We start from the raw sequence: 23,035 nt of genomic DNA, 5'->3' as shown, positions 1-23,035 counted from the left end.
TGTACCAATTTCTTATTCCCAAACCTATAGTTTTAAAATTTCAAAAGTCAATGCAATCACACTATAATACATGCCAAAAAGAATGTCATTGTACTGTGAATTATGACAAAACAAGAGAACGATCCTGAAATAAAGTATACTCTCTGTTTTTCTTTTTTTGTACTGGGACTGAGCTATGTCCCCAGTTCATTTTATTTTTTATTTTGAGACAGAAGTCCAAAATCAAATCTGTCATTTGCTCCCTTTATGACTTGGGGTATGTGATTTGACAAATTTATTGACACAGTTTATATTTTTAAAATATACTAATAATAATATCCACCCAATTCGTTGGTTATGATTATTAACCAAATTAAAGTACAAGTGACTTTCTCTGAAATAAAATCCCCAACGTATTTAGTATTTTCTCATAGGTTTTACTTTCCCATCTTTCAATCTATTTAATATGTCTCTGGATGTACAAAAATGTACATACTAAGAAAGCATAACAAAACATCAAAAAATATAACAAAAATGAAGAAAAAATAAGATGTTTTGACCTGGCAGGATAACAAAATTATAGCACAAAGTAAGTAAATATTACCTATTATCACACCATTATACCAAAGGATTATATCTAACAACAAAGGTTTTATTAAATCTAGAATGTTTAGGCTTTATATTTTTCCAGAGTTACTTTCCATATCATGTGATCAGTTTTTGCCAGGATCTCACATGGAAATAAGCTAAGAATATATGCAAATGTCCTCTGGACAATCAAAATTCTTGATGAAGTGAATGAAAATAGTGCCTCATTTATCACAGTGGAAGAATGGAATATTAGATGTGATTACCAAATGTCCTATTTTAGTTATTTATGAAAATGGATTCTTGGAAGTGCTAAGAATAGAAACAAGTTGTATCATGGAAGTCAAAAGTTCCAAAGAACTTGCTGAACAATCTCTACTATATCTAAAAGTCAGCATAAAATGGGCCTTCTGGGGAAAAAAAAGTGCTTTTTTGTTGTTTTCTTCTTTAGTGTTTCTTCTTTAGTGTTTACACTCCTAAGTGACAAGTCATTAAAGATATATTTTGGGGATTTTATTTGATATTATAATGATTCTCCCTGATATGAATTCTAATGCCTTTCATCTTATATTTTTCTTTGCTACTTCTTCCAATATTTAATTAACTATTCTAAATGTCCAATAAGAAAAAATAATATTCTAACAAATAATTTTAACATCTCTAAGTTTTTAATTTAAAAAAATGTTCAGTATAACACCTATTCAGGCAATAACTAATTAGCTTGGAAATGCAGAACTACATATGCCTGTCAATTAAATAACCATAATTGATGCCATATAACTTCAATCAGGGTGATTGCTAACATGACTAATTAATAGGACTATCCAATAGAGAATTTTAAAATTGATCACTGCAAATTTCATTCCCTAATGACTTTTAAGGTGAAATCCTGTTTAATGTTCAAGACTTTAATAATACGTAAGATGTAGCTATAACTGCCACAGTTTGAACTACTAAATCCTCACAAAGTTTTGTTTCAACATCAATAGGAAATTTCACTCCCTTGTATTCCTGGAATTTGTCATATTGAATCCAACAGACAAGTGATTCACAGCACATTAAAGCAAAACTAAAAAAGGAAAAATAAAAAAAAAAAAAGATTAAGTGGACTCTGATTCTACTTATATTGAGGTCGAAAGTTGACTCTAGGAAAATTGTGTACCAGAGTAAAGTTAGTTTACTTTCTGCTCATCCATTTGGAGAAATGTGTCTTGCAACTATAGCAACATTTTCCAAGGCAACCAAGTACAGATTCTTTCTAAGCTATATTTAGAAAATGTCTACAAGGATGTTCATTTGATTAAGACCACTAGCCAGGATTTCACCTTTGAACTCCTCATTTTTTATATTCCTGTTAAAAACAAGCTAATCACATATCTCTAGGTTTTAATAAAAGAGTAAATTATAATCAAGGAAGCTTCTGTCTCACAGTGTACATTTCATTCGTTTCTGCTAGGATAATCATTTTTTTCTTGAGCACTGGAGTAAAAATATTATCCTCCATAATTTATTACATGTGATTCACCCTTGCCATTTAAAAATCAATTTATTACATATGATTTGAAAAGGAGAGAGCTGTTAAGCATATGCAGAAATTCTGTATGCTTTTTTGGCACAAAACTTATGAGCACAACATGTAATTTCAATCCTGTCAATTCTTGGCTTCTCTAAAGAAATTTTCATACATGAACTGGCTATCAGGACTAGACAGGGACAAGTGTTGGCAGCACCAAAACATTTATATGTGTTCTGATGTTTACTTGGCATTGCTAGCACAAAGTTGAAACCTGGTTTACTATTATATTATCGTTTTGCATTTTAAATTGGTTCACATTTCTGTGATAACAAGTCATACTTCTCAGTAAAAGTCTGCTGATAAATTACTTAAAACTCCAGCAATATCATTTTTCTATGTTGTTATATTTTGTCATGTTTGATAAAATATCAAAAGAAAAAACAAGCTATCACTCTCAAAACCAAAGCTAAACACCAGAATCTTGAGGGTAAGGAAGCCATAATCGGGAGCTTTACTGGAGTTCCTTGTAAGTTCTCTGAGATTTGTTACTCATTTCCACAGAGCAAGGAACCCTTGTCTTATATTTTTCTCATGTTGTCTTTGGATATGCTTCTTCTACTGAGACTGAAATTATAGGCACCTGATTATAAAAATTTCTGTGTATTCAGTGATAATCTTTATAGTGAGAGAAAATCCATGAAGCAAAAATATAGAAGGTGTTTTTTGTCTTCTTAAAAAAGGGTGCATTTGAGCTCTCTGTACTTTTAGGGAAACTATGGGAAAGGAAGTCTTACTCTGTTCCCTATTTCTAGAATCATAAGCTAATCCTAACCAATTGTTACTTTCTATTGAACTTTTAAAAATTACTAGGAATATAAATTCAAAAACTCTATATAAATTTTCTCAATGTCTTATCATAGGAATTTGTCAAGATTTTGCTTGTCTTTCTATCAAACATAAATCACTTTCTCTAATTCAAAGTTATTTCCATGTGAAAGGGAATACCAGCTTGATATAATCCTTCACTACCATCATCCCTCCCAAAAGGAAAAAAAAAAAAAATGTTTTCTTTATCTCTTAAATAAACTCCCAGCTTTATTCTTTTCATCGGTTTTATTTTTCAACTCTTTAATAATTTTTATAGAGGGTAAGAAGCATAACAAAATCATTAGAAGTATGTAAGTAACACAGGAAGGATAATTTTTTCCCCCAAATAGTGATAGATTGAAAATACAGCTCTTAGGAGAAAGAGTAAATTAAAAGATGTTAAAAAATAAATCTCTGGATGAAAAAAAATGACCACAAAGTTGCTAAGACTGAATTCTTCTAGTTTAGGGGCTTTGTCTCCTTCCTCTTCAAGTTCTCCACATTTAGCATAGTGTCTGGCACATAACAGACACCCAAAGATTGGAAAGGGGGACTGGAACAGATAAGCTGTTTAAAGTACACTAATAGAAATCTATATAAAAAAGAGCCACAAAAACCCATTGAAGAACAATGTGGTGATATTAAAACATAGTGCAGAAGGAGCAGCAAAGAAGCATAGAAACATGGAGCAGTAACTCATGATTGGAAGACTTCAAAACTCTTCCTCCCTTTAATAGTTTGTGACTCCTTGGCTCTACTTTGAATTGGGCTGGCTGAGAATTTACCCAGGAAGATCAGCAGTTCCCTCGCAGTTTTCTCCTGGATCATAAAGAATGCTTATTATTCTGTAGGAAAAAAAGCCCTAAATATCTTAAATGTTAAAAGAAACAGTCTAAACAAAACATGTTATTTCCTCTCAAATTCAAAAGCAGGAAACCATTGTGCTCTAATCAGTTATGGTTCCATTCATAACTTCTTTTAGCACCAGTAGAAAGAAGACTAAATCATAACCAAGATTCCTGACCTGCTATAAGATATTAATGCTATGAAAACAGATGTGGGAGGTAAGGCAGGCAGGGTAAGAATAGGACCCCACCACCAATTGGTCTTGGCCCCTGATTATTGTCCCTGAATCCCTTTGCTCCTCCGACTTCTGGGTTATATCCTGAGATCCTTTGCAGCTTGTTTTGTGGGTATATGTGGTTTCTGAGGCAAAGGAGTGTCCAAAGAAGTCGATGTCTAACTTGCTGTCTTCCACAGATATCACTGACACACAAAGCTGGGAAAGAGACAATGCCAGGGCTCAGCCTGAAGAGTGTAGTCCCTCAGCACTTCAGCGAGCTGCCTGGGGAATCTCTGAAACTGAAAGTGACCTCACCTATGGAGAAGTGGAACAAAGATTAGATTTGCTTCAAGAGCAGCTTAACAGGTATCAGCAGGTGTGGGGCCAAAGGAGATTATGATGCAAGCCATTAGATGTGTCTGTCTAGCTTTGCTCCTAGTAAATGCCTCTTACTGCAATTCCCATATTTTCCATACATACTTATTTAAATTCCAGAAATTGACAGAATTACTAATTTGTGTTGCAAGGAGCATTTATTTAGACTTTATATTTTGAGCAATATATATCCTATTTTTTTCCTTTCTTTATCTTAAAATTAGTATATCACCATCACTGGCTAACTTCCTTGAAAATAATTCATATTTAATTTGTTAACTAATGACTTTCTGCTTTTAATCCTCCTTTTACGCTTTATAGTTGTTTCTGGTAATTTAGCCAGGCTTTATGGTATTTTAAAAATACCAAAATAGTGAATTAAACATACAGTTCTTAGTCAATTTATCAAAAAATGTGAATGAATTAAAAATCTCACAAATTAAAGATCAGAACCTTTCCATTTCCTTCATCTTTGATCTAAACTGATTAATATGAAGAATAAATTTTGGTTTTAGGCAGGAGGTAACTATTTCACACAAGTCTGGCTGGGTCTTTAAAATGAAATTGGTTAAAAAGAATCAGAAAACAGATAAGATTGAGTATGACTCAGTAGCTGCTTTGTGTTTCATTTGGGAATTTGCCTTGATCCAATAGTAACCTTCAAGTATACCAGAAGGTATGGTATCCCATAGCCACAGACAAAAACTGCATGGACTAAGTTAAAATGCTTACATCACTGGGATTTAAGAACTAGATGGGGCAACTGATTTATTTTAAATAAATGCAAATATGGTAAAAGAACCACACTACCTGAACCCTGGTTTAGACAATGTTCATACATCAACCTTTCCCTGTCCATGGTACAAGGACCAAAATTGACCTTTCCCCAGAAACAAAAACCAAAGTATCTTATGCCAGTGTCCTGCATCATGTCTATAAAAGAAACACAAGACCTGATACACCTGACCACAGCTGTGGTTCTTGAGTTAGCCTGCACAACAGTCATGTGTTTTATTAGCCTTTTGTAGGTAGAACACGTGGGGAGCCAGAATGAGACACTGGGTGTTCCTAATGGATGATCAAATGTTAGGGGGACAGTTGTCTTTCCAGAGGCAACATGAAAAAAACTTTTCCTTTCTGTCTCTTGTTGGGTGCATCATATTTCTGTTCTATCTTTGCTATACCTTACTGGGTACTAGCATTCATGTGTGAATTTAATGAATTTAATGTATCTTGTGAATTCTGCCCATGTCTAACAAGGTACTTGTTTACCCATCTATATTTAGCATATCTGAGTTTTGCATATACCACATAAACTACAGGTTTACTTACTATCTATGATTAATATTTCCTAGGTGTTCTATCCATGCTGGTGATAGTCATGGTGGTAGTTGAAACATAAGTGATTGGGTGAATGACACTTGACAAGGGCAGCAGTGATTTCTTTAGCATAATGATAACAGTACAAATTAGTTAACCTAAATAAAAGTCTTAACTAGGTTTTTAAACTACTTACAGAATGACAAGGTATTTATATAAACTTTCCTACTCTCAGTTTTCTATTTTTACTCACACCTCCTTATAATGCTTTTGTAAGAACAGAAATAATACATGGTCATCCCTTGGTATTCAAAGGGGATTGATCCAGGACCTCCCCTGGGTACCAAAGTCCCTGGATATTAAATGTCCCTTTTGTAAAATAGCATAGTATCTGCATATATACACATTCTTTCATATACTTTACATCATCTCTAGATGACTTATAGTATCTAAGCAAAAGTAAATGCCATGTAAATAATTGGTATGGTATATTGTTTAGTGAATAATGGCAAGGAAAAAGTCTCTTGTGCCCACTAAAAATGCAATTTCTTTTCAAATATGTTCAATACGTGCTCAATTGAATCTCCAGTGCAGAACATAAAGATACAGAGGGCTGACTGCATAGAGACTACACCTGCTATGCCCTGTGGAAATGTACTTGGAGCAAGATAAAATTTGATCACCAATGAACTTCACTTCTATTACTGGTGTTCATTTGAGTGTATTCTCTTACTTCACACATATTTCTGGACTTGAACCTTCCTTTAGGACCAAAATTGAGATTTCAGTGACCCCTTGTTGCCATTAGTAATAATACATTAGTAATAATAGGAGTTTTTATGAGTTTATCACTTCAAGCATATATATATATGATAATCTCATGATAATATATATGTAGTATATATATAAGATGTATATCTATGTCTGTCTATCTATCTATCATGTACTGGGAATTGAACCCAGGGATGCTTTACCACTGAGCTACATCCCAGCTTTTTTTCTTTTTCTTTTATCAAATTTTGAGACAGGTTCTCACTAAGTTGCTTAGAGCCTTGCTAAATTGCTGAGACTGGCCTTAAACTTGTGACTCTCCTACCTTATCCTCCCAAGTCACTGGGATTACAGGTGTGCACCACCACACCCATCTAGTATATTATGTTTCTATGAATTTTCCACAGTCAGAACAGAAGTTAAATTTTTTTTAATATTTGTGCGTATATTTTCTGAACATTTTGAATTGTCATCACCATTATTATTTCTTGTTTTTTCTATCTCTATTGTTTTTGCATTTTATTTCCTAAGTTTAGCCTATTTTAAAATTCAAAAAGTTACATTTTTACTGCACTCACATCTCCAAAAACGTCTTTCTTCTACTTTGTTCTGTAAGACAAATATCTGGGAAATAAATTTGAAGAGGGCAATTTAACTCAGGCTCTGCTTCACAGAGGTATAGTCCTGGGACATGTTCTAGAGTTGGGTCTACCCTATTTGACTTTGGCATTTGTTCCGATGTAAAACTGTAAATTCTCACTGTCTCTTCCAAATAAAATATTCAATTCACAGTGCAATAAAAAACCAAAATAAACAGTCGATCTTGAATGGTTCTTGCTACTGCCGCTTCTCTTCTTTAATGTCCAAGCTATATATAGAGTAGAGTTAAAGGTTTACATAGGCCAGGCGAGGTGATGCATGCCTGTAATCCCAGCAGCTCAGGAGACTGAGGCAGGAGGATCAATAGTTCAAAGCCAGCCTTGGCAAAAGTGAGGCACTAAAGCAACTCAGTGAGACCCTGTACTCTAAATAAAATACAAAAAAGGGATGGGGATGTAGCTCAGTGATTGAGTGCCCTGAGTTTAGTTCTGGGTACCCCCCCAAAAAAAAGGTTTACATATATGTATATATGTATGTGTGTATATGTGTGTGTGTGTATGTATATATGTACCCTAGAGATATACATAATTAGATGTTATTAATACTCCATTCTTCAGCAATACTTCTCAAACTTTAATATGCATTGGGATCACCCGGGGATCTTGTTAAAATGAAGTTTCTAAGTGGATTGATGAGTCTAGAATTGGCAGACACCACATTCTAACAGGCTCCCAGGGATGTCCAATGTTTCTGGCTTAGGGAGACACATTGAGAAAAGAGAATTAGAAAATGTAAAAATTGAGTAATGACTCCTTCCACTGCAGAACATCCAGAGCAATTTGTCTGTATGCCTCTAGTATGACATTGAGCACCTGCTTCATCTAGTGTTAGTTATTCATGCACTTCCTTCACTTTTTTCTCCCTAAGTGATCAGCTCCTGACAGCACTGAGATCAGATTCCACATTTATTCACCATCGTGTTCTCCCCTAAACTTCTCCCTATTACCATTCCTGGTATATAGTTGGTCTTTGAATGAGTGAATGAAAATATTCATTTTCAACAACTTTATAGCTATCCTGATAAAAAAATAAAATTCCAAAACTAGGTCATTTTCTATTTTAAAGACTAAGACCAAGCTGTATTATTGTTTAATTCTCTGTAATTCCTCCTGAGTAAAGCACATTATTTGGTTTCAGTAAGAGTCCACTGTAATTAAGTCAATAGACTCTAATCATAAAACATAAAAATGCAATCCTATGCATAGTAAAGAAAGTTTTTACTACAGCTCCCCTTTGTTGAACTACTCCAAATTTCATTTAACCAGTTAATAAGATAAAACTAAGTATTCAAAATCAATGCAGAAGGGAGACCATCCACAAGACTAAGGCTCAGCAGTAAAAAGTAGGATATTTACAGGACTTTGAGTTTGGGCCTGTCAAGGTAAGGAACTGATTGAAATTGGACAAATACATGACATACTCCATCTGGAGTAACAGGCTCAGGTGGTGAGAAACTTGAAGCAAGTCTTGTATGAATTTAGTTTTGCTACAATTTAGTTTTGTTCCTGATGAGCAGACAGCTATCTCCATTGAGTTTATTTATAGAAAATTACTGGAGTAGTAAAGTTATAATCTTATTTTTTCCAAGCAAGTATTCCCAGAATGGACAAGGTGGATATAGTGGTCTACACTCTTAACTAAATTATTTCAATATGAATGGTCTCTGATCTCACCCTGCAGCTACTACTTTAACTGCATGTGCTGTTCTTGTGTACATGAGGCCCACTTAGGGCCACAGGTTGCTGGGCCTGTGGATACTGAAGCAGTACCTCTGATAGATTTTTCTCTCAGGCACATGATTCAAATAGATAAAAATGCATGATAAAAAGATCCTGTTTCTCAGAGACTGCTACTGTTTAAAATTTTTTACAGGATTCAAAAACATCTTAGGGTTAGAGTTAGGGTTAGGGAGGGGGGCAAGTATGGAGGAAGGAACTACTGTATAGAGGGTAAAGAGGGGTGGGAGGGGTGGGGGAAGGGAAAAAAATAACAGAATGAATCAAACAACATTACTCTATGTCAATTTATGATTACACAAATGGAATGCCTCTACACCATGTACAAACAGACAGAGAAACAACATGTATCCCATTTGTTTACAATAAAAAAAAAAATCATAATTTTTGTCCATTGGGTCTTGAATCTCACTGAAATTTTTATCTCAGCTCCCAAATCCTTTTATATTCAATGACCTAGGTTGGCTATAATGGTAATGATAATAAATGTCATGTAAGCTGCTTACTATTAAAAGTTATTAAAATGAGATGAATTATTTCATCTCAAAAATACTTATGATGAATTTTGTGAAATTTTCTTCATGAGCTCGGAGAATAGGGGAGGTAACTGAATGAGTTAAATATGTTAAGATTTGGGGATACAGATCAACTTTGAACTGGACCTCAAAGAATAAAAAGGAAAATTGATTCATAACAATAAAATAATGGATCTGTTTAGTGGGTACTATAAAAAATTAAATCAGACTTGCAGGTAACAAGTAGATAAATCGGTTGGACAATTCAGTGTCCCTTTTTGGTGTGAGGCATTGGCATTTTCAAGGCATAATCAGGTATAGTTTAAGGCTGCTGGCTTAGAAGACCTGGAGCTATCTAGACGTATTTATCAACTATAGAAAACCTGTAAGAATATGTAATTATGATTCTCAGAAGGAAGATTTGAGTGTTAATATTAAAAACTAAAAATAAAATACTGATCTTTCCTAAGTTTTCTACATTTCTTTGCTTTTCTTTCAAATCACAGGCTAATTTATTCCACAAATACAGCATATATTTAATAAGGCAAATTTAGTTCAAAGATTGATCTTTTCTTTGCATTTTTTTCATTCAGAGGTAAAACAATGAATATAAGTGAAAGAGCTAAAAGAACTCTCTATAGAGGCATATGGTCCAAATTTTCTGCTTTTATGCCCATGAAATTTCCTCTGTCTTTAATGGTGTTAACACACACAGCAGAGGAGAGTCAGACCAATTGTATTTGCTATTTTCCTTTGAAATTTAATTTAAAATTAGAATGAAATTAAGAAGCCAGTGAGTTACTTGTAAGTTTTTTAGAAAACAATAGCCATACTGGCTGTTGTGCAAACCTGAGGGACATAGAAGCAAGTGAATTTTTACATTTCCTCTTCTTAAATATCAATTCCCAATAGATGGGAAAGGAATTTAGCACTTAACATTATTCAACATTAAAGAAAGAATACAATCGATAATATACAATACTCGCTATGAATACAAGAAGGAAAAGATTAATTAACAATAATATAAATTTGAAACACTTAAGAAATATTCCTGAAATTTTTGTAACTATGAAAGAAATATAAAAGCAAAGACAATTACTGATTAAAAATAGATTCTCAGCATGTTTTACATTTGGAAATCAAGAAACATTAGTAAAAATACAGTCTTTTCCCTTCATTTGTATTTCTATTAATTCGCTTTAAATGAGAAGCAAAGTAATGCTCTTTGTTGGAATCATTAGTGAGACACAGAAAATGAGCATCAGCTAAGGAAAGCATCCCTGTGCTCCCTCTCCTGTTCTTCTTGTTTAAAGCAGCCCATGTCTTCTTGGTTGGTAGAGCCGAAGTTTATTCAGATGCTCTTGCAGTCCTGGACTGTTTTAGAATTCTTTCTCCTTTTTCTGTCTGTCCTACAGACTTGAATCCCAAATGACTGCTGATATCCAGACCATCTTACAGCTGCTGCAGAAACAAACTACTGTGGTCCCCCCAGCCTACAGTATGGTAACTGCAGGAGCAGAGTATCAGAGACCCATCCTCCGCCTGATGAGAACCAGCCATCCCATAGCATCCATTAAAACTGACCGAAGTTTCAGCCCTTCCTCACAAGTAAGTGCAGATGCTATTCAACCAAGAGTATTTCTCAAAGTGTGTTTCCAGGGACCGCTTGAATAAGTTACCTGGAATGCTGCAAAAAATAGATTTCCATCCCCATCAGTCTTTCTACTCAACTAGGATTTTTGAAAATGGGCTCTATAATCTGTATTGTGTGCCTTTAAAGTTAGAGAAAATGGACATGGAAGAATAATTTTAAACATTATCATTTTTTAAACCGAATGCTCTTTTCAAGAATCAACCTAGGTAACTCTAGATGCCGTAGAGATTTGAAAGCTGAGAAATAACTCTAGATCCAAAAAGTGCATTAGAGGAAAAAGTTTGTTATTTGCTACACTGATAAGGATGGGGGTGAGTATGGATCTCAGGAAGAAATGAAATAGCAGTTGACCAGATTACAAACTGAGGTTCAAATTATCGTAGTCTATACCCTCTCTAATTTTTTTCACAAGTATGATAGGCCTGGCAAAAGGGGGAATATGAAGTGTCTTTTGTCTTGTCTCTGAAGCCTTCCAAGGGGACTCTTTTGAATTTTTTATTATTCTTTTTAGATATGCATGACAGTACAGTGTATTTTGACATATTATATATGCATGGAGTATAACTTACTTTAACTAGGATCCCATTCTTGTGGTTGTACATGATGTGGAGTTTCACCCGTCATGTATTCATATATGAACATAAGAAAGTTATGTCCAGTTCATTCTACTGTCTTTCCTATTTCCATTCCCTCTCCCTTCCTCTTATTCCCCCTTGACTAATCCAATGAACATCTGTTCTCTCCATCCCCTTATTGTGTGTTACCATCCACATATCAAAGAGAACATTGGTTTTTTGTTTTTTTTTTTTTTTTTTTTGGGGGGGGGGACTGGCTTATTTCACACAGCATGATAGTCTCCATTTCCATCAATTTACCAGCAAATGCCATAATTTCATTTTTCTTTACAGCTGAGTAATACTCCATTGTGTATATATACCACATTTTCTTTAACATTCATCTGTTGAAGGGCACCTAGGTTGGTTCCATAACTTGGCTATTGTGAATTGAGCTGCTATAAACATTTATGTGGCTGCATCACTGTAGTATGCTGATTAAGTCTTTTGGGTATAAGCTGAGGAGTGAGATAACTGGATCAAATAGTGGTGCCACTCCAAGTTTTCTAAGGAATTTCCATGCTGCTTTCCATAGTGGTTGCACCAATATGCAGTCCCAACAGTAATGTATGAGTGTACCTTTTCCCCACATCCTTACCAACATTTATTGTTACTGTATTCTTGATAACTGCATTCCAACTGAAATGAGATGGAATCTCAGTCTAATTTTAATTTGAATTTCTCTAATTGCTAAAGATTTTGAAAAATTTTTCATATATTTGTTGACCATTTGTATTTCATATTTCCTCTTCTATAAAGTGCCTGTTCAGTTCCTTTGCCCTTTTATTGATTGGGCTATTTGGTTTTTTTTTTGGTGTTTTTTTTTTTTTGTTTTTGTTTTTGTTTTGTTTCATTTCTTTGTATATCATAGAGATTAATGCTCTATCTGGCAAAGATTTTTCTTCCATTCTGTAGGCTCTCTGTTCATGTTCTTGATTGCTTCCTTTGCACCTTTTGAATTTTTTAATATCATAAGTTTAACTCCATTGGAATTCCATCTTGGGCATTAGCTTTAAATACTTAAACATCATGGCCAAATTATACCAAAAAATGATGCTTTCAATAAGGATTTATAGAATAACCTTGTAAACATTTTTTAAATGTTTGGGAAGTTACTGTAAAACATTCTAGGTAGTGAAATCACATTAATAACAGATGTGCCAGAGGGGAAGTAATAGCAATCTTTCTAAAATGTGAAAGCAGACATCTTTAGTTTTTAGTGGCTTGAAAATATATAAAACTATTATTTCTTTCTTTGTTTTCAGGGGATTCAAATAGTATCATCAGACAGGAGTGATGATTTTACTTCCTTTCTTTTATTCTCTTCTTCCCTCTCCAACCAATGTAATCACCAAGTGACCCTAATTTCCATCACAGCTCTGTCTTAAATTTTGAGTTAAACTTATTTTGAAAACTCAAAGCAAGATAGTATTTTTAAAACTCTGATCATTTTGATGCCAGAATAAACTTAGAGTTCTTGGAATTGTTTAGGATTATCTAAATTGATCATGGGACCTCCAATGTCTTGACCATTTTAGGATAGAAACACTGGTTAATTTAACACCACTGATAAGATTAACAGAGGGTGAGGGTGGGGAACTTACTTGGATTTTTAAAATGTAATTTTAGATGACTGTTGGTATGAATTATAAAAATGTGTTCTCTTTTCTTTCTATCAGTGTCCTGAATTTCTAGACCTTGAAAAATCCAAACTTAAATCCAAAGAATCCCTCTCAAGTGGAGTGCATCTGAACACAGCTTCAGAAGACAACTTGACTTCACTTTTAAAACAAGACAGTGATGTCTCTCTAGAGCTTCACCTGCGGCAAAGAAAAACTTACCTTCACCCAATAAGGCATCCTTCTTTGCCAGATTCTTCCTTAAGCACTGTAGGAATCTTGGGTCTTCATAGGCATGTTTCTGATCCTGGTCTTCCAGGAAAATAATCATTTTGTACTATTTACTCCACATACAATGTAAGTGCTTTTAATGGCTGTTTTCCTTTTTGTATTTAAATCCTCTCTACTTGACTCAGGGGCTCAAAAGGTACCATTATATGCAAAAGTACTGTATATTTTCCTAAATTGAAGCTTGTAGTAAGGTAAAATTGAGCAGTTAAGATGTAAATATACCTAAGAACTTTTGGTTCCAATTGTTAAAACTGCCAGCATCTCAAGGCACCTTATTTTTTATTTTTATTTTTAAAATCATCTGCATGTTAGGAAACTCCAGTTTCTCTTGCATGGAGACTCCTATTTATTGCTTTTACTAAACCAGTACTTTGTTATGAAAATGCCTTCCAAGCAAATAAGAAACCAAGGGATAAACTGTTCTTGGATGCAACTCAGATGATCCTCAACTTATGGATATTCAAGAGGGATAAAGGGAACTTAGTCACTTTTGAGAATTGATAATCTTCTGTATTAAGATGTTTATAATTGCTTACATTCATTTTCCCCTACTGAAAAAGAAAATGCAAATTTTGAGAATTATAGTCTCAGACAGCAAAACAAGATAGACCATATTAGAGGGGCGGAAAATATAAATTTTTCTCAATCCTTACAAATTTGTAGTGGGGATATACCTCTATAACAAAAGGAAGAAAATTAACAAAAGAAACATAAGCACATTTATTACTGAGAGCAGTTCAGAAGTAACTCAAGGCAGTGGCTTAGTGACATAGCTTATATAAGATCTTCAGCGAAGAAAATATATTTTAGAGAAGTAACAGGACAAAGAAGAAAGTCCCAGGTTTCCAAAGGCGGGAAAACCGTGGGAAGGAGTAAAGTCTGCTCCCAGATTTCGCTGGAGCTGCAATCTCTGAGTTGATAAGCAATCTGCTGTAATGGAGAATTTACATCCTGTCTTTGGGCAGGAAGGTGGGAGGAAAATAGAAAGACCTTTTGTTTTTATGAATCTGTGTCCTGATTTTAGGCAAACAGATCGAGAAGGCAGAAAACTCTCCTGCATTTTTGTTGTCTTCAGCAACAATCTCTTATATTTTGGAAGGAAGTATTTTCATTTCTTTCAACATGAATACAGAACAACATTAATGAGAATAAAAAGGTCTTTCTATTTAAAATTCTGTCACTAACTGCATTCACAAAACATCTGAAATAGTTTACACTCACACATTTTCTTGAAGGCTAAAATATAAGTTTCTTGAATTTTTCTTTTTAAGGGGAGAGGATCTTCTTTTAAGAACTGCTGAAGTATGGCTGATACAAACTGATGATCACAGTTTTTTTTCCCAAATTCATATTGTAGGGCAATCCTAAATTTGATCAAAATGGTAGACCCACACAGTTTTCTTTTCCAAGAATGCTAATAAGAATTTTTTCAAAGAACATGCAATTGCACGTGCATGGTCTATCTTTCAAAAAGTCTATGTTGTTTTCTAGACTTCCAATTCCAAATGCCTAGAAAGAAAATACACACATCACTGGTAAAATGTAAATTTTGTGTGGATGTTGAAACACTTTGCTAATACAAGATTAAGAACAAATCTATTCTATGTGGATCGGGCTCAGTATGTGTTGACCCCAGAGTACTGGAATATTCAGTAGGATATATTTTAATAGCTTCAACTGTTAGGTTGAGGGGTCATATAGTTCTCATAATATCAGAGTACAGAAAATAATAATAAAGTCAAGTTCTAGTTAAGAAATTTTATTTTTAATTCAAGTATAATTTTAAATTATTATGGAATAATCTGTTACATTCTTTCCTTCTGAACTAAGATTTTTGAAATTTGTTGACAGTTTATCACTACTAATTTTTGCAGTCACATAAAGATTTAAAGAAATGTTACATCTGCACATTTTTAAATGGGTTAATTTCTATCCCTTCAGGATAAAAATATAATCTATTGATTTGTTTTCACCTTAGACACTAATCTATTGGTCAGTTTCAAATGCAAGCAATTTATTTATATTTCCAAAAATGATCGAATTATTTATAATGTGATTTAAGTGACCTTAAATTTCTCCCTGTGTATTTTCAAATGGTCACATAAATTGAGACTCTGTGTAAGGAAATCCATAGATAGGCATTAGCATGTTCTTATCTCTGCTTAATTAAAAAAAAGTCATAAGTGATAAGTACATATGGCAAAAGACCAGTCCATTCAACAAAAGCATACTCATTGAAACTAGCTTCCCAAACCATTTAATGTTATGCAGAAACAAACTTTGGGACTAACTGCCACTTTCAATCCCTCATTTAGCAAACATGTAATGGATGCCTACCAGGGGAGAGTCACATAAATGGCTAACTTTTATTCTGAGGTCTATTTAGGGATTTATTTCCATATTCGGGCACACTTTTGCAGCTGCAACAAATTTCATAAGGACCATAGGCCTTAGCTCCAGGAACATTCAGAATGAATTTACTAGAGATTGTTCATTTGTACAGCGAGAGGATTTGGCAGGTGAGGAATTGAGATCTGATTGTTTGATTAGTGAATGCTTCAGCTGCAACATTTGGTATGACATGCATAAAATTCAGTCATCCACACAAAGCCTCTATTTGTACTTTATAATAACTGAGCATGCAGGAATAGGAAGATGGAGAATAGTGTGCAAGCATCTTGCTCGTTTAAATTCTAGCATAACACTAACCCGCTTTTTCTTTTTTAATTCCTTGACATAAAATAACTGCTTGATAGTAAAATCTGAAGTCTTAAGAGGTTGGAACAGGATTACAAAGGTCCTTTCCCACAGGATGTTAGCTTTAAAATGAAAAGTCTGAGTAATATAAAGTCATGGTTAAGTTGGGCATAAATGTCAAAAGACTCAATGGTTAAACTGACCTATGGATGCCCAAATCAATTAACTTAATGTACAAAATTCAACACCTAAGCCAGCCATAGATCTGATGCCTAAAAGCACCAATGCCCTCCCCATCAGCTGTAGCAAAATCAGTCTGACATAATCTTGGGACCCTGCTGAAGGCCAGGTCAAATTGGCACAGTCAATCAAAACAGCAGTTTAGGAACGATTTTCCCTTGAGATAATTAGAGCACTATCATAATACATTTTGCTTTCCACCTGGTACTCTAGCCTAAATAAAATGCCATCTAAAATCTACAGTTCGTGTGGATTAGATGCTTTCCTGCTGGTATTAATTGCTGGACAGAGAACTAAAACTTAGCCTTAAAATTTTGTCACATAGGGGAGCCCTGTACTTTAATTAATGAGAAAACCAGAGATAAAAATGCTGAAACAATGTTTCACAGGGTTTTTAATTTAATAATCACTAATTCAAAAACATGGGAAAACAGGGGGTAGTTGTGGCAGAGTAATGTTTGAGTCCATTATAATGGGTTGTTCACCAGAGTTGAACTTTCCCACTCTTCTAGCAAAGAGGTATGTAAACTAAGGGTACAGTGTCATTGAGAGTCAGGTTTAATATGTTGAATCAGAACTGCTGTATCAAAATTGTACCAATTCTTTTTGAATGTTGATATTTAGCAATGGTCCCAAAAGGGTTAAGAGAAAAGTGTTCTTATGCAAATGTCATTTTAAATCCCTTTAGCTACTGTAGTAGCTAAAGATAAAACTTACCTCCCCATCAGCATATCTAAAATAATAATTAATAAATAACAGTTATCCTTCCCCTGAATATTTTCATGGTTAACAAAAGAAATCCAGTAGACTGATCAGTTATTAGAAACTTTATTAGATCTTTACACTGACTATAATTTAAAATAGTGGAGTCCTTAAATTGCTTCTCCATTATTAAAACCAAAACCAGATCAATATATAGATATAGATACAGATATAGATATACACAGATTTCATAAATATCAAAACTTTTATAAATCATCAAATATTAAAATGTTACTAAGTTTCTAGTCACATTTTTGAGTAAAACAAATGCATCTATTATGAGAGTTCAAAGAGGCACTAGGAAGACAGGATGACATAGGACAGTGGTACTCAAAGTGTGGACCTTAAGCTAGCAGTACTAACATCCCCTGGGATCTTGTTAGAAATGCATATGCTTGGACCCCCATCCCATCCACTAATCAGAGAAATGTGGGGCTCATCCACATGATCCTCATTAAAAATCCGAGGTTAAATGGGCAGAGTGGCTCTTGCCTATAATCCCAGTGACTCAGGAGGCTGATGAATGAGAATTTCAAGTTTGAGGCCAGCCTCCGCAACTTCAAGAAACCCTGTTTCAAAATTAAAAATCAAAAGAACTGGAGACATAGCTCAGTGGTAAAGCACCACTGTGTTGAATACCCAGTACCAAAAAAAAAATTAGGTCGTCAATGCAGAACAAGCATAGGCTCTGCAGTCAGACCAAATGAATCCCAATAGGAACAATTCTATTAATATGCTCTGTGACTCTGAGCAAATTAATAACCTCCCTGAATCCTTCTCCTGAATCTGCAAAAAAAAAAAAAAAAAAAAAAAAAAAATGGGATGATGATACCTGCTTCACAAGATCTTGAGGAAATGAAATAAAATATAGTAAAGTGCCTGGCACATAGTAGGTGCTCAAAAAGTGCTAGAATATTTGTTTCTTACCCAGAAACATGACATTGAAAACAATGAGGAAAAACAGGTAATTTTCCATAAATTAGTTACTGCATAATGTGTTATATTGCTAATAGCTGTTACCAAGACTAAAGTTTTTGATTCAGAAAAACCTAAGTATAGCTATTATCTCTCTCAGTTGTATTTTGCACTACTAGGTTTATAGCTTTAAAGTAATACCATTTACAACAATAGTGAGAGAATGAATCTCATTGTTAAAAACATATCTACTCTGAATCAATGTTAAACACCAAGTATGTAAAGATGATATGTCTAATTCGGTACTACCAGAATGTATTCTATAAAGGCTGGCACACTGTGGAAGTCCATCCTTGGACGTGTTATAGTTCACAGATGTATATTTGAACATGTATTTACAGAATGCAATTTTGGAAGTAAAAATGCTTTCTATTTTTACGGAAATAGAATTTTACAGTTGTAACAATTATTTCCAGGCACCTAGACCCACTCCCTCATTGCACAGATACCTTATACATATCTTAGGCTGCCAAAATTCTTATGTGGAACGGTAGACATGACAAAGGGCCCAATGCAGTAAACCTGAATTGAAATCCTACCTTCACCATTTACTCTTGAGATAAACTCCCAGTTATTCCCAGTATCTAAAACTATAAAATTGGAGGTGGCATTTGACATCTTGAAGGTATGTGTTGAGGATCTTCTGATTTATATATGGAAGTGCTATATAAGACACAAAGTACAGGACAACTCTACGATCCTGTGACTTGTGCATCACAAAGATAGGTTTTCAGTAGTGGTACAAAAGCACCACTTAATCTCTTGCTGGTTCCTCAACCCCACACTCAACACACTTAACACTCTGTAAAAAAAAAAAAAAAAAAAATCTGCAAGGTGACTTTCACCCACACTCCAAAGATGATCTAGTTGCTAATAACAAGAGAATATCAGTGTTTGGGAATCTTCCTCTGCTTTAGCATCCCTATATATGTCAAATATTGCCTTTGTCCAACATTCATCAACACACATTTGCATTTCAGTTGTTTTCTATGTATGCAGTAGCTCCCTCCCTCATTTCTCAAGTGTTTGATTCAAACCTACTTACATGTGGTTATATTTAACTTATAATGAAGTGATGTTAGCCTTTTTAAAAACTAAAAGGATCACGTTTTAACTACTTTATAAAGTATTAGGTATTGTGATTGATGAGCGCCCAAGTTTAGAATAATTCATGAACTTCTCTTGGGGTACACACACTTTGTTTTGATGTACAATGCAGAAAAAGAATTTATAGAAAACATGAATTATTAATACTTGAGCGTATGGAAAGAAATTATCACAAGGCTTATTTACATAGACTAAGTGGAGGCTGAGTGAGATTACTAGTCAGATGATATTTAAAATAGTTATTATAGGAATATAAGAATGAAACATCTATAGAAATGCCATGTGCACAGAACACTAGACTCAATTACCGATTACATTGCTCTACTGATCAAAATTAAACTTTTAAATAGAAAATTACAAAAATGGTCTCAACAAAATATTTTGAGAAGTGAAATTATTAACATGATCATTCCTGAAAAGATAATGTCAAAAAATACATAAATGTATAAAATTGTACTCATGACAACTTCCATTAATTCATATTTTGAAAGATGTGATTTAATTTGGAACACCTATGGTTTCAAAACACCCTATGATTAACCTACATTCTATGGACCTGGTGTATTTTGATATTGATTTAAAATTCACAACTGTGAAATATCACAACTGTGAACATTTTAACTGTATCATTTTTCATTATTACATGTGTTACGTATTTGAGTACATAAGAAAATCCCTGGTATTTTCATCATTCTTATTGAGGAGTAAAACTCGAGGATCAGTGATCTTATAATTAACTCCTCCACACAGTCGCCTCAAATACCCATATAGTTAAAATAGAATTGAAATGACATGGCACCCTTCTTCCAAATGTAAAGTAAATAAAGTAAAAATATTGGAGAACCCCTAGTTATCTCCTAGGCACCTACTGATTTTAATTAAAGGCACATTACCTCTCTTAACTAAAATTTTCATTTCATGATTTTGAAAAGAAAATGTATTATATCAGAATGTTTGCAAGTTAAAGAATAATGTATTTCAAAAAAAGAATGTGCGTCAGTCATCTCATATAAAGAAGCTCACTCACATCTGGTTACATAATACTTTGGAATGCTTTAAACTAAATGAAACAAACTACCAAAACACATACTACTTCGTAGTCTTTATGCACATAATGTAGCATGAAATCATGATGCTTTTGAAATATTCTGTGCAGAAATATTTATTTTTTAGCAAATATTTTCTTCAAAGATTGGTATGTGGTATTGACAGTGTAATCTACTTGCACAACTAGTTTTGCAATAACCTTCTACAAATAACTGTAAATAAGAAAAATGTAAATTTTATGTACAAATGGTTGCAAATTTTTGGTAGCTAAAAAGAAGTGTACAAGTTGTATTGAAAATATAGTATATATACATAATTTAAGAATGAAGCATATAATTTCTGATCTATTTATACATGAAAAATTCAAGATTTGTAAAAGAAATTATTTTGGGGAAAAAGAAAGAAAATCTCATTAGCTAGATAGAATACTTTTATTAGAGAAGCCAACTACTTCCAACATTTCACAAGATACAGTACTAGATATAGGCATGGTGGTGCTGACGCATTTCACAAAATCACAAAATTGTAACAGTGCTAGAGTTTCACTGAGCTCCATTTAGGATACTAACTAGTAAGCTGGACTGAGTGGTACCAAACATAAAACCTAAAGTTAAAGAAACATAAAAACATTTAACTTACTACCCCTCAAGACCACTGATGAAAAAAGATATATTGTTTACTTAAAATTTCTGATGACTAAACAGGCTTTAAGCTAATGTAAAATAACCTTTTATAGTGTATGCTTGATGCATTTTTAAATGAGAATGAAAGTATCAAGATAATACTATTTTTTTTGTCTAAGCTTCATATTTTCTTAATTCCTCCCCTTGTTGCTCCTCTACTACTTAAGGGGGGAAATTATCTTGAAAGAAAACCTTTAAAGGAAATGTTTTGGTCATAATGTGGCATGTACTAAGCTAAGGACGGTTTAGTCTGTTTAGTGGCTTAGATTCCCCATCCTTCATTTTTAAGATTTAAAACACCAAGAGAACACCAAGAGAACATTGGCCTATGTGATAAATGAAAAACCAACCAACTCAAGTAGCAGAAACAAGTGAGGCTGATCAGAACATGAGAATCTTAGTCTTAAAAGGCTAAATATTTTAAAACTTGCCATGAGATTAATTATCTCTTGAAATAAGACAAATTTGAGGGTCCTGCATTTAGATAAATATGGGAAAATTAAATATGCATTTAAAAGTTCAGTAAATCTTATGATCATTATTAAATGACCTATTGAAAACAATATGGATCTTTAATTAATGTTTCTGGAACTTTAATATTCATACTATTCAGGTTATCCTTTGAAATTTCAGTAATCATCAAAATAAAATTTAATACAATCAACTAAAATGCAAATGACTATATGCATGTATCTATTTATCTATATATATATATATACACATATTTATATTTTTATGCTTAAGGGAAAAAGTTGGAATTCCCCCAAAATATACCAGAATTGGGAACTAATCATTCCTGGCATAAATGTCTCTGAATATAGCTATTTAATGATGTCTAGGCCCGTTTTTCTTTGTCCCTGTAAGCTTCCCAAATTGCCACCATCTCTTCATGTTACAAAAGTGGCAAACTGAAAATATAACTAGCACATAGGCAAAACCCTATTTATTCTCTAACTAGGGCACATCATAGTGATATAGAAGTGCTGCCTAGGTTTACTTACTATATATTCCCATATACAAAAGCAAACCTGAATTTTGAATACTCACAAAATAATACACAAAGCATATTGTAAGCTACTTTGATAAAAGGGTTATTAAATACATAAAGTTCTTTTCTTTATATGCCAGAAAAATGTGTTTCAAAACAAGTAGAAAAAGACATGGCAGGAAACAATCAAAAGCACAGATTTTTCTAACATTTAAATAGTGAACTGACAGTTTTCCCTGAGTTTCCCAGTGTTTTCCTGGAAGGTAGTTTTGGGCTCGGTATTCCAGATTAAAGGATACTTCTAATTTAATATTTGGATATATGTGATGGTTTAATTTATTCTAGACCATAAATCATCTGAACAGTATTCATTTAAAACCTTGGGGTTGGGATAAAGCTCAGTGGTAGAGCACTTACCAAGCACGTGCAAGGCCCTGGGTTCAATCTCCAGCACTGCACGCACACACAAAATGTACAATTAAAATTTTGTCTGTATTACAAGTTCTAAATATTTTATACGTATCATCTAATATTATGTGTATACTTTAGACATACTATTAGATAATACATTAGCATCATGCATTCATTAGAAAATGCTTAATTCACCATGAAATGATTAAAGATAAAAATGGGATCTTTTAATACAAATTTCAAAACAGTAAAACAACCCTGGTTGCATTTTAAAGTTTAAGGAAAATTATGTGCTAACACAAAAGAAGTTCTGGATTCTACTCAACAGATTTAATTTACAAGATTTTAATAAAGTTATTCCTCTTGATTTCCCAAAAATACTGTCATAAACGAGATAAAACATATCATTTATAAGGTTATTAGACACAAAGGGACACAGAAAAGCACATTTCTGACAAATAGTCTTTATTTTGTTTGTCCAGTTTAGTAATGCCATAAGATTACAAGTAAACTTGATTTGCATATTTTGAAGAAAAATCACAAAATGATTTTTTGTC

At 33.5% G+C, this 23,035-nt stretch overlaps 1 protein-coding gene across 2 annotated transcripts in view; it reads left to right on the top strand.

Moving 5' to 3' along the window:
- The window catches only part of KCNH7 (potassium voltage-gated channel subfamily H member 7), a 477,670-nt gene extending 459,982 nt beyond the window's left edge, over positions 1-17,688 (top strand). For both annotated transcript variants that reach the window (XM_079131238.1, XM_079131237.1), the window contains 3 exons: positions 4,211-4,379; positions 10,806-10,998; positions 13,338-17,688. In XM_079131238.1, coding sequence (XP_078987364.1) covers positions 4,211-4,379; positions 10,806-10,998; positions 13,338-13,604 — 629 coding nt within the window. In that variant the 3' untranslated portion in view covers positions 13,605-17,688. The remainder of the gene's footprint in view (positions 1-4,210; positions 4,380-10,805; positions 10,999-13,337) is intronic.
- Positions 17,689-23,035: the final 5,347 nt, after the last annotated feature.

This window comes from Sciurus vulgaris (assembly GCF_902686455.1).
Source record: "Sciurus vulgaris genome assembly, chromosome: 3".
Classification (NCBI taxonomy): Eukaryota; Metazoa; Chordata; class Mammalia; order Rodentia; family Sciuridae; genus Sciurus; species Sciurus vulgaris.
Note: the sequence above shows the minus strand (reverse complement) of the source record. Positions and strands in the feature narration are given on the sequence as shown.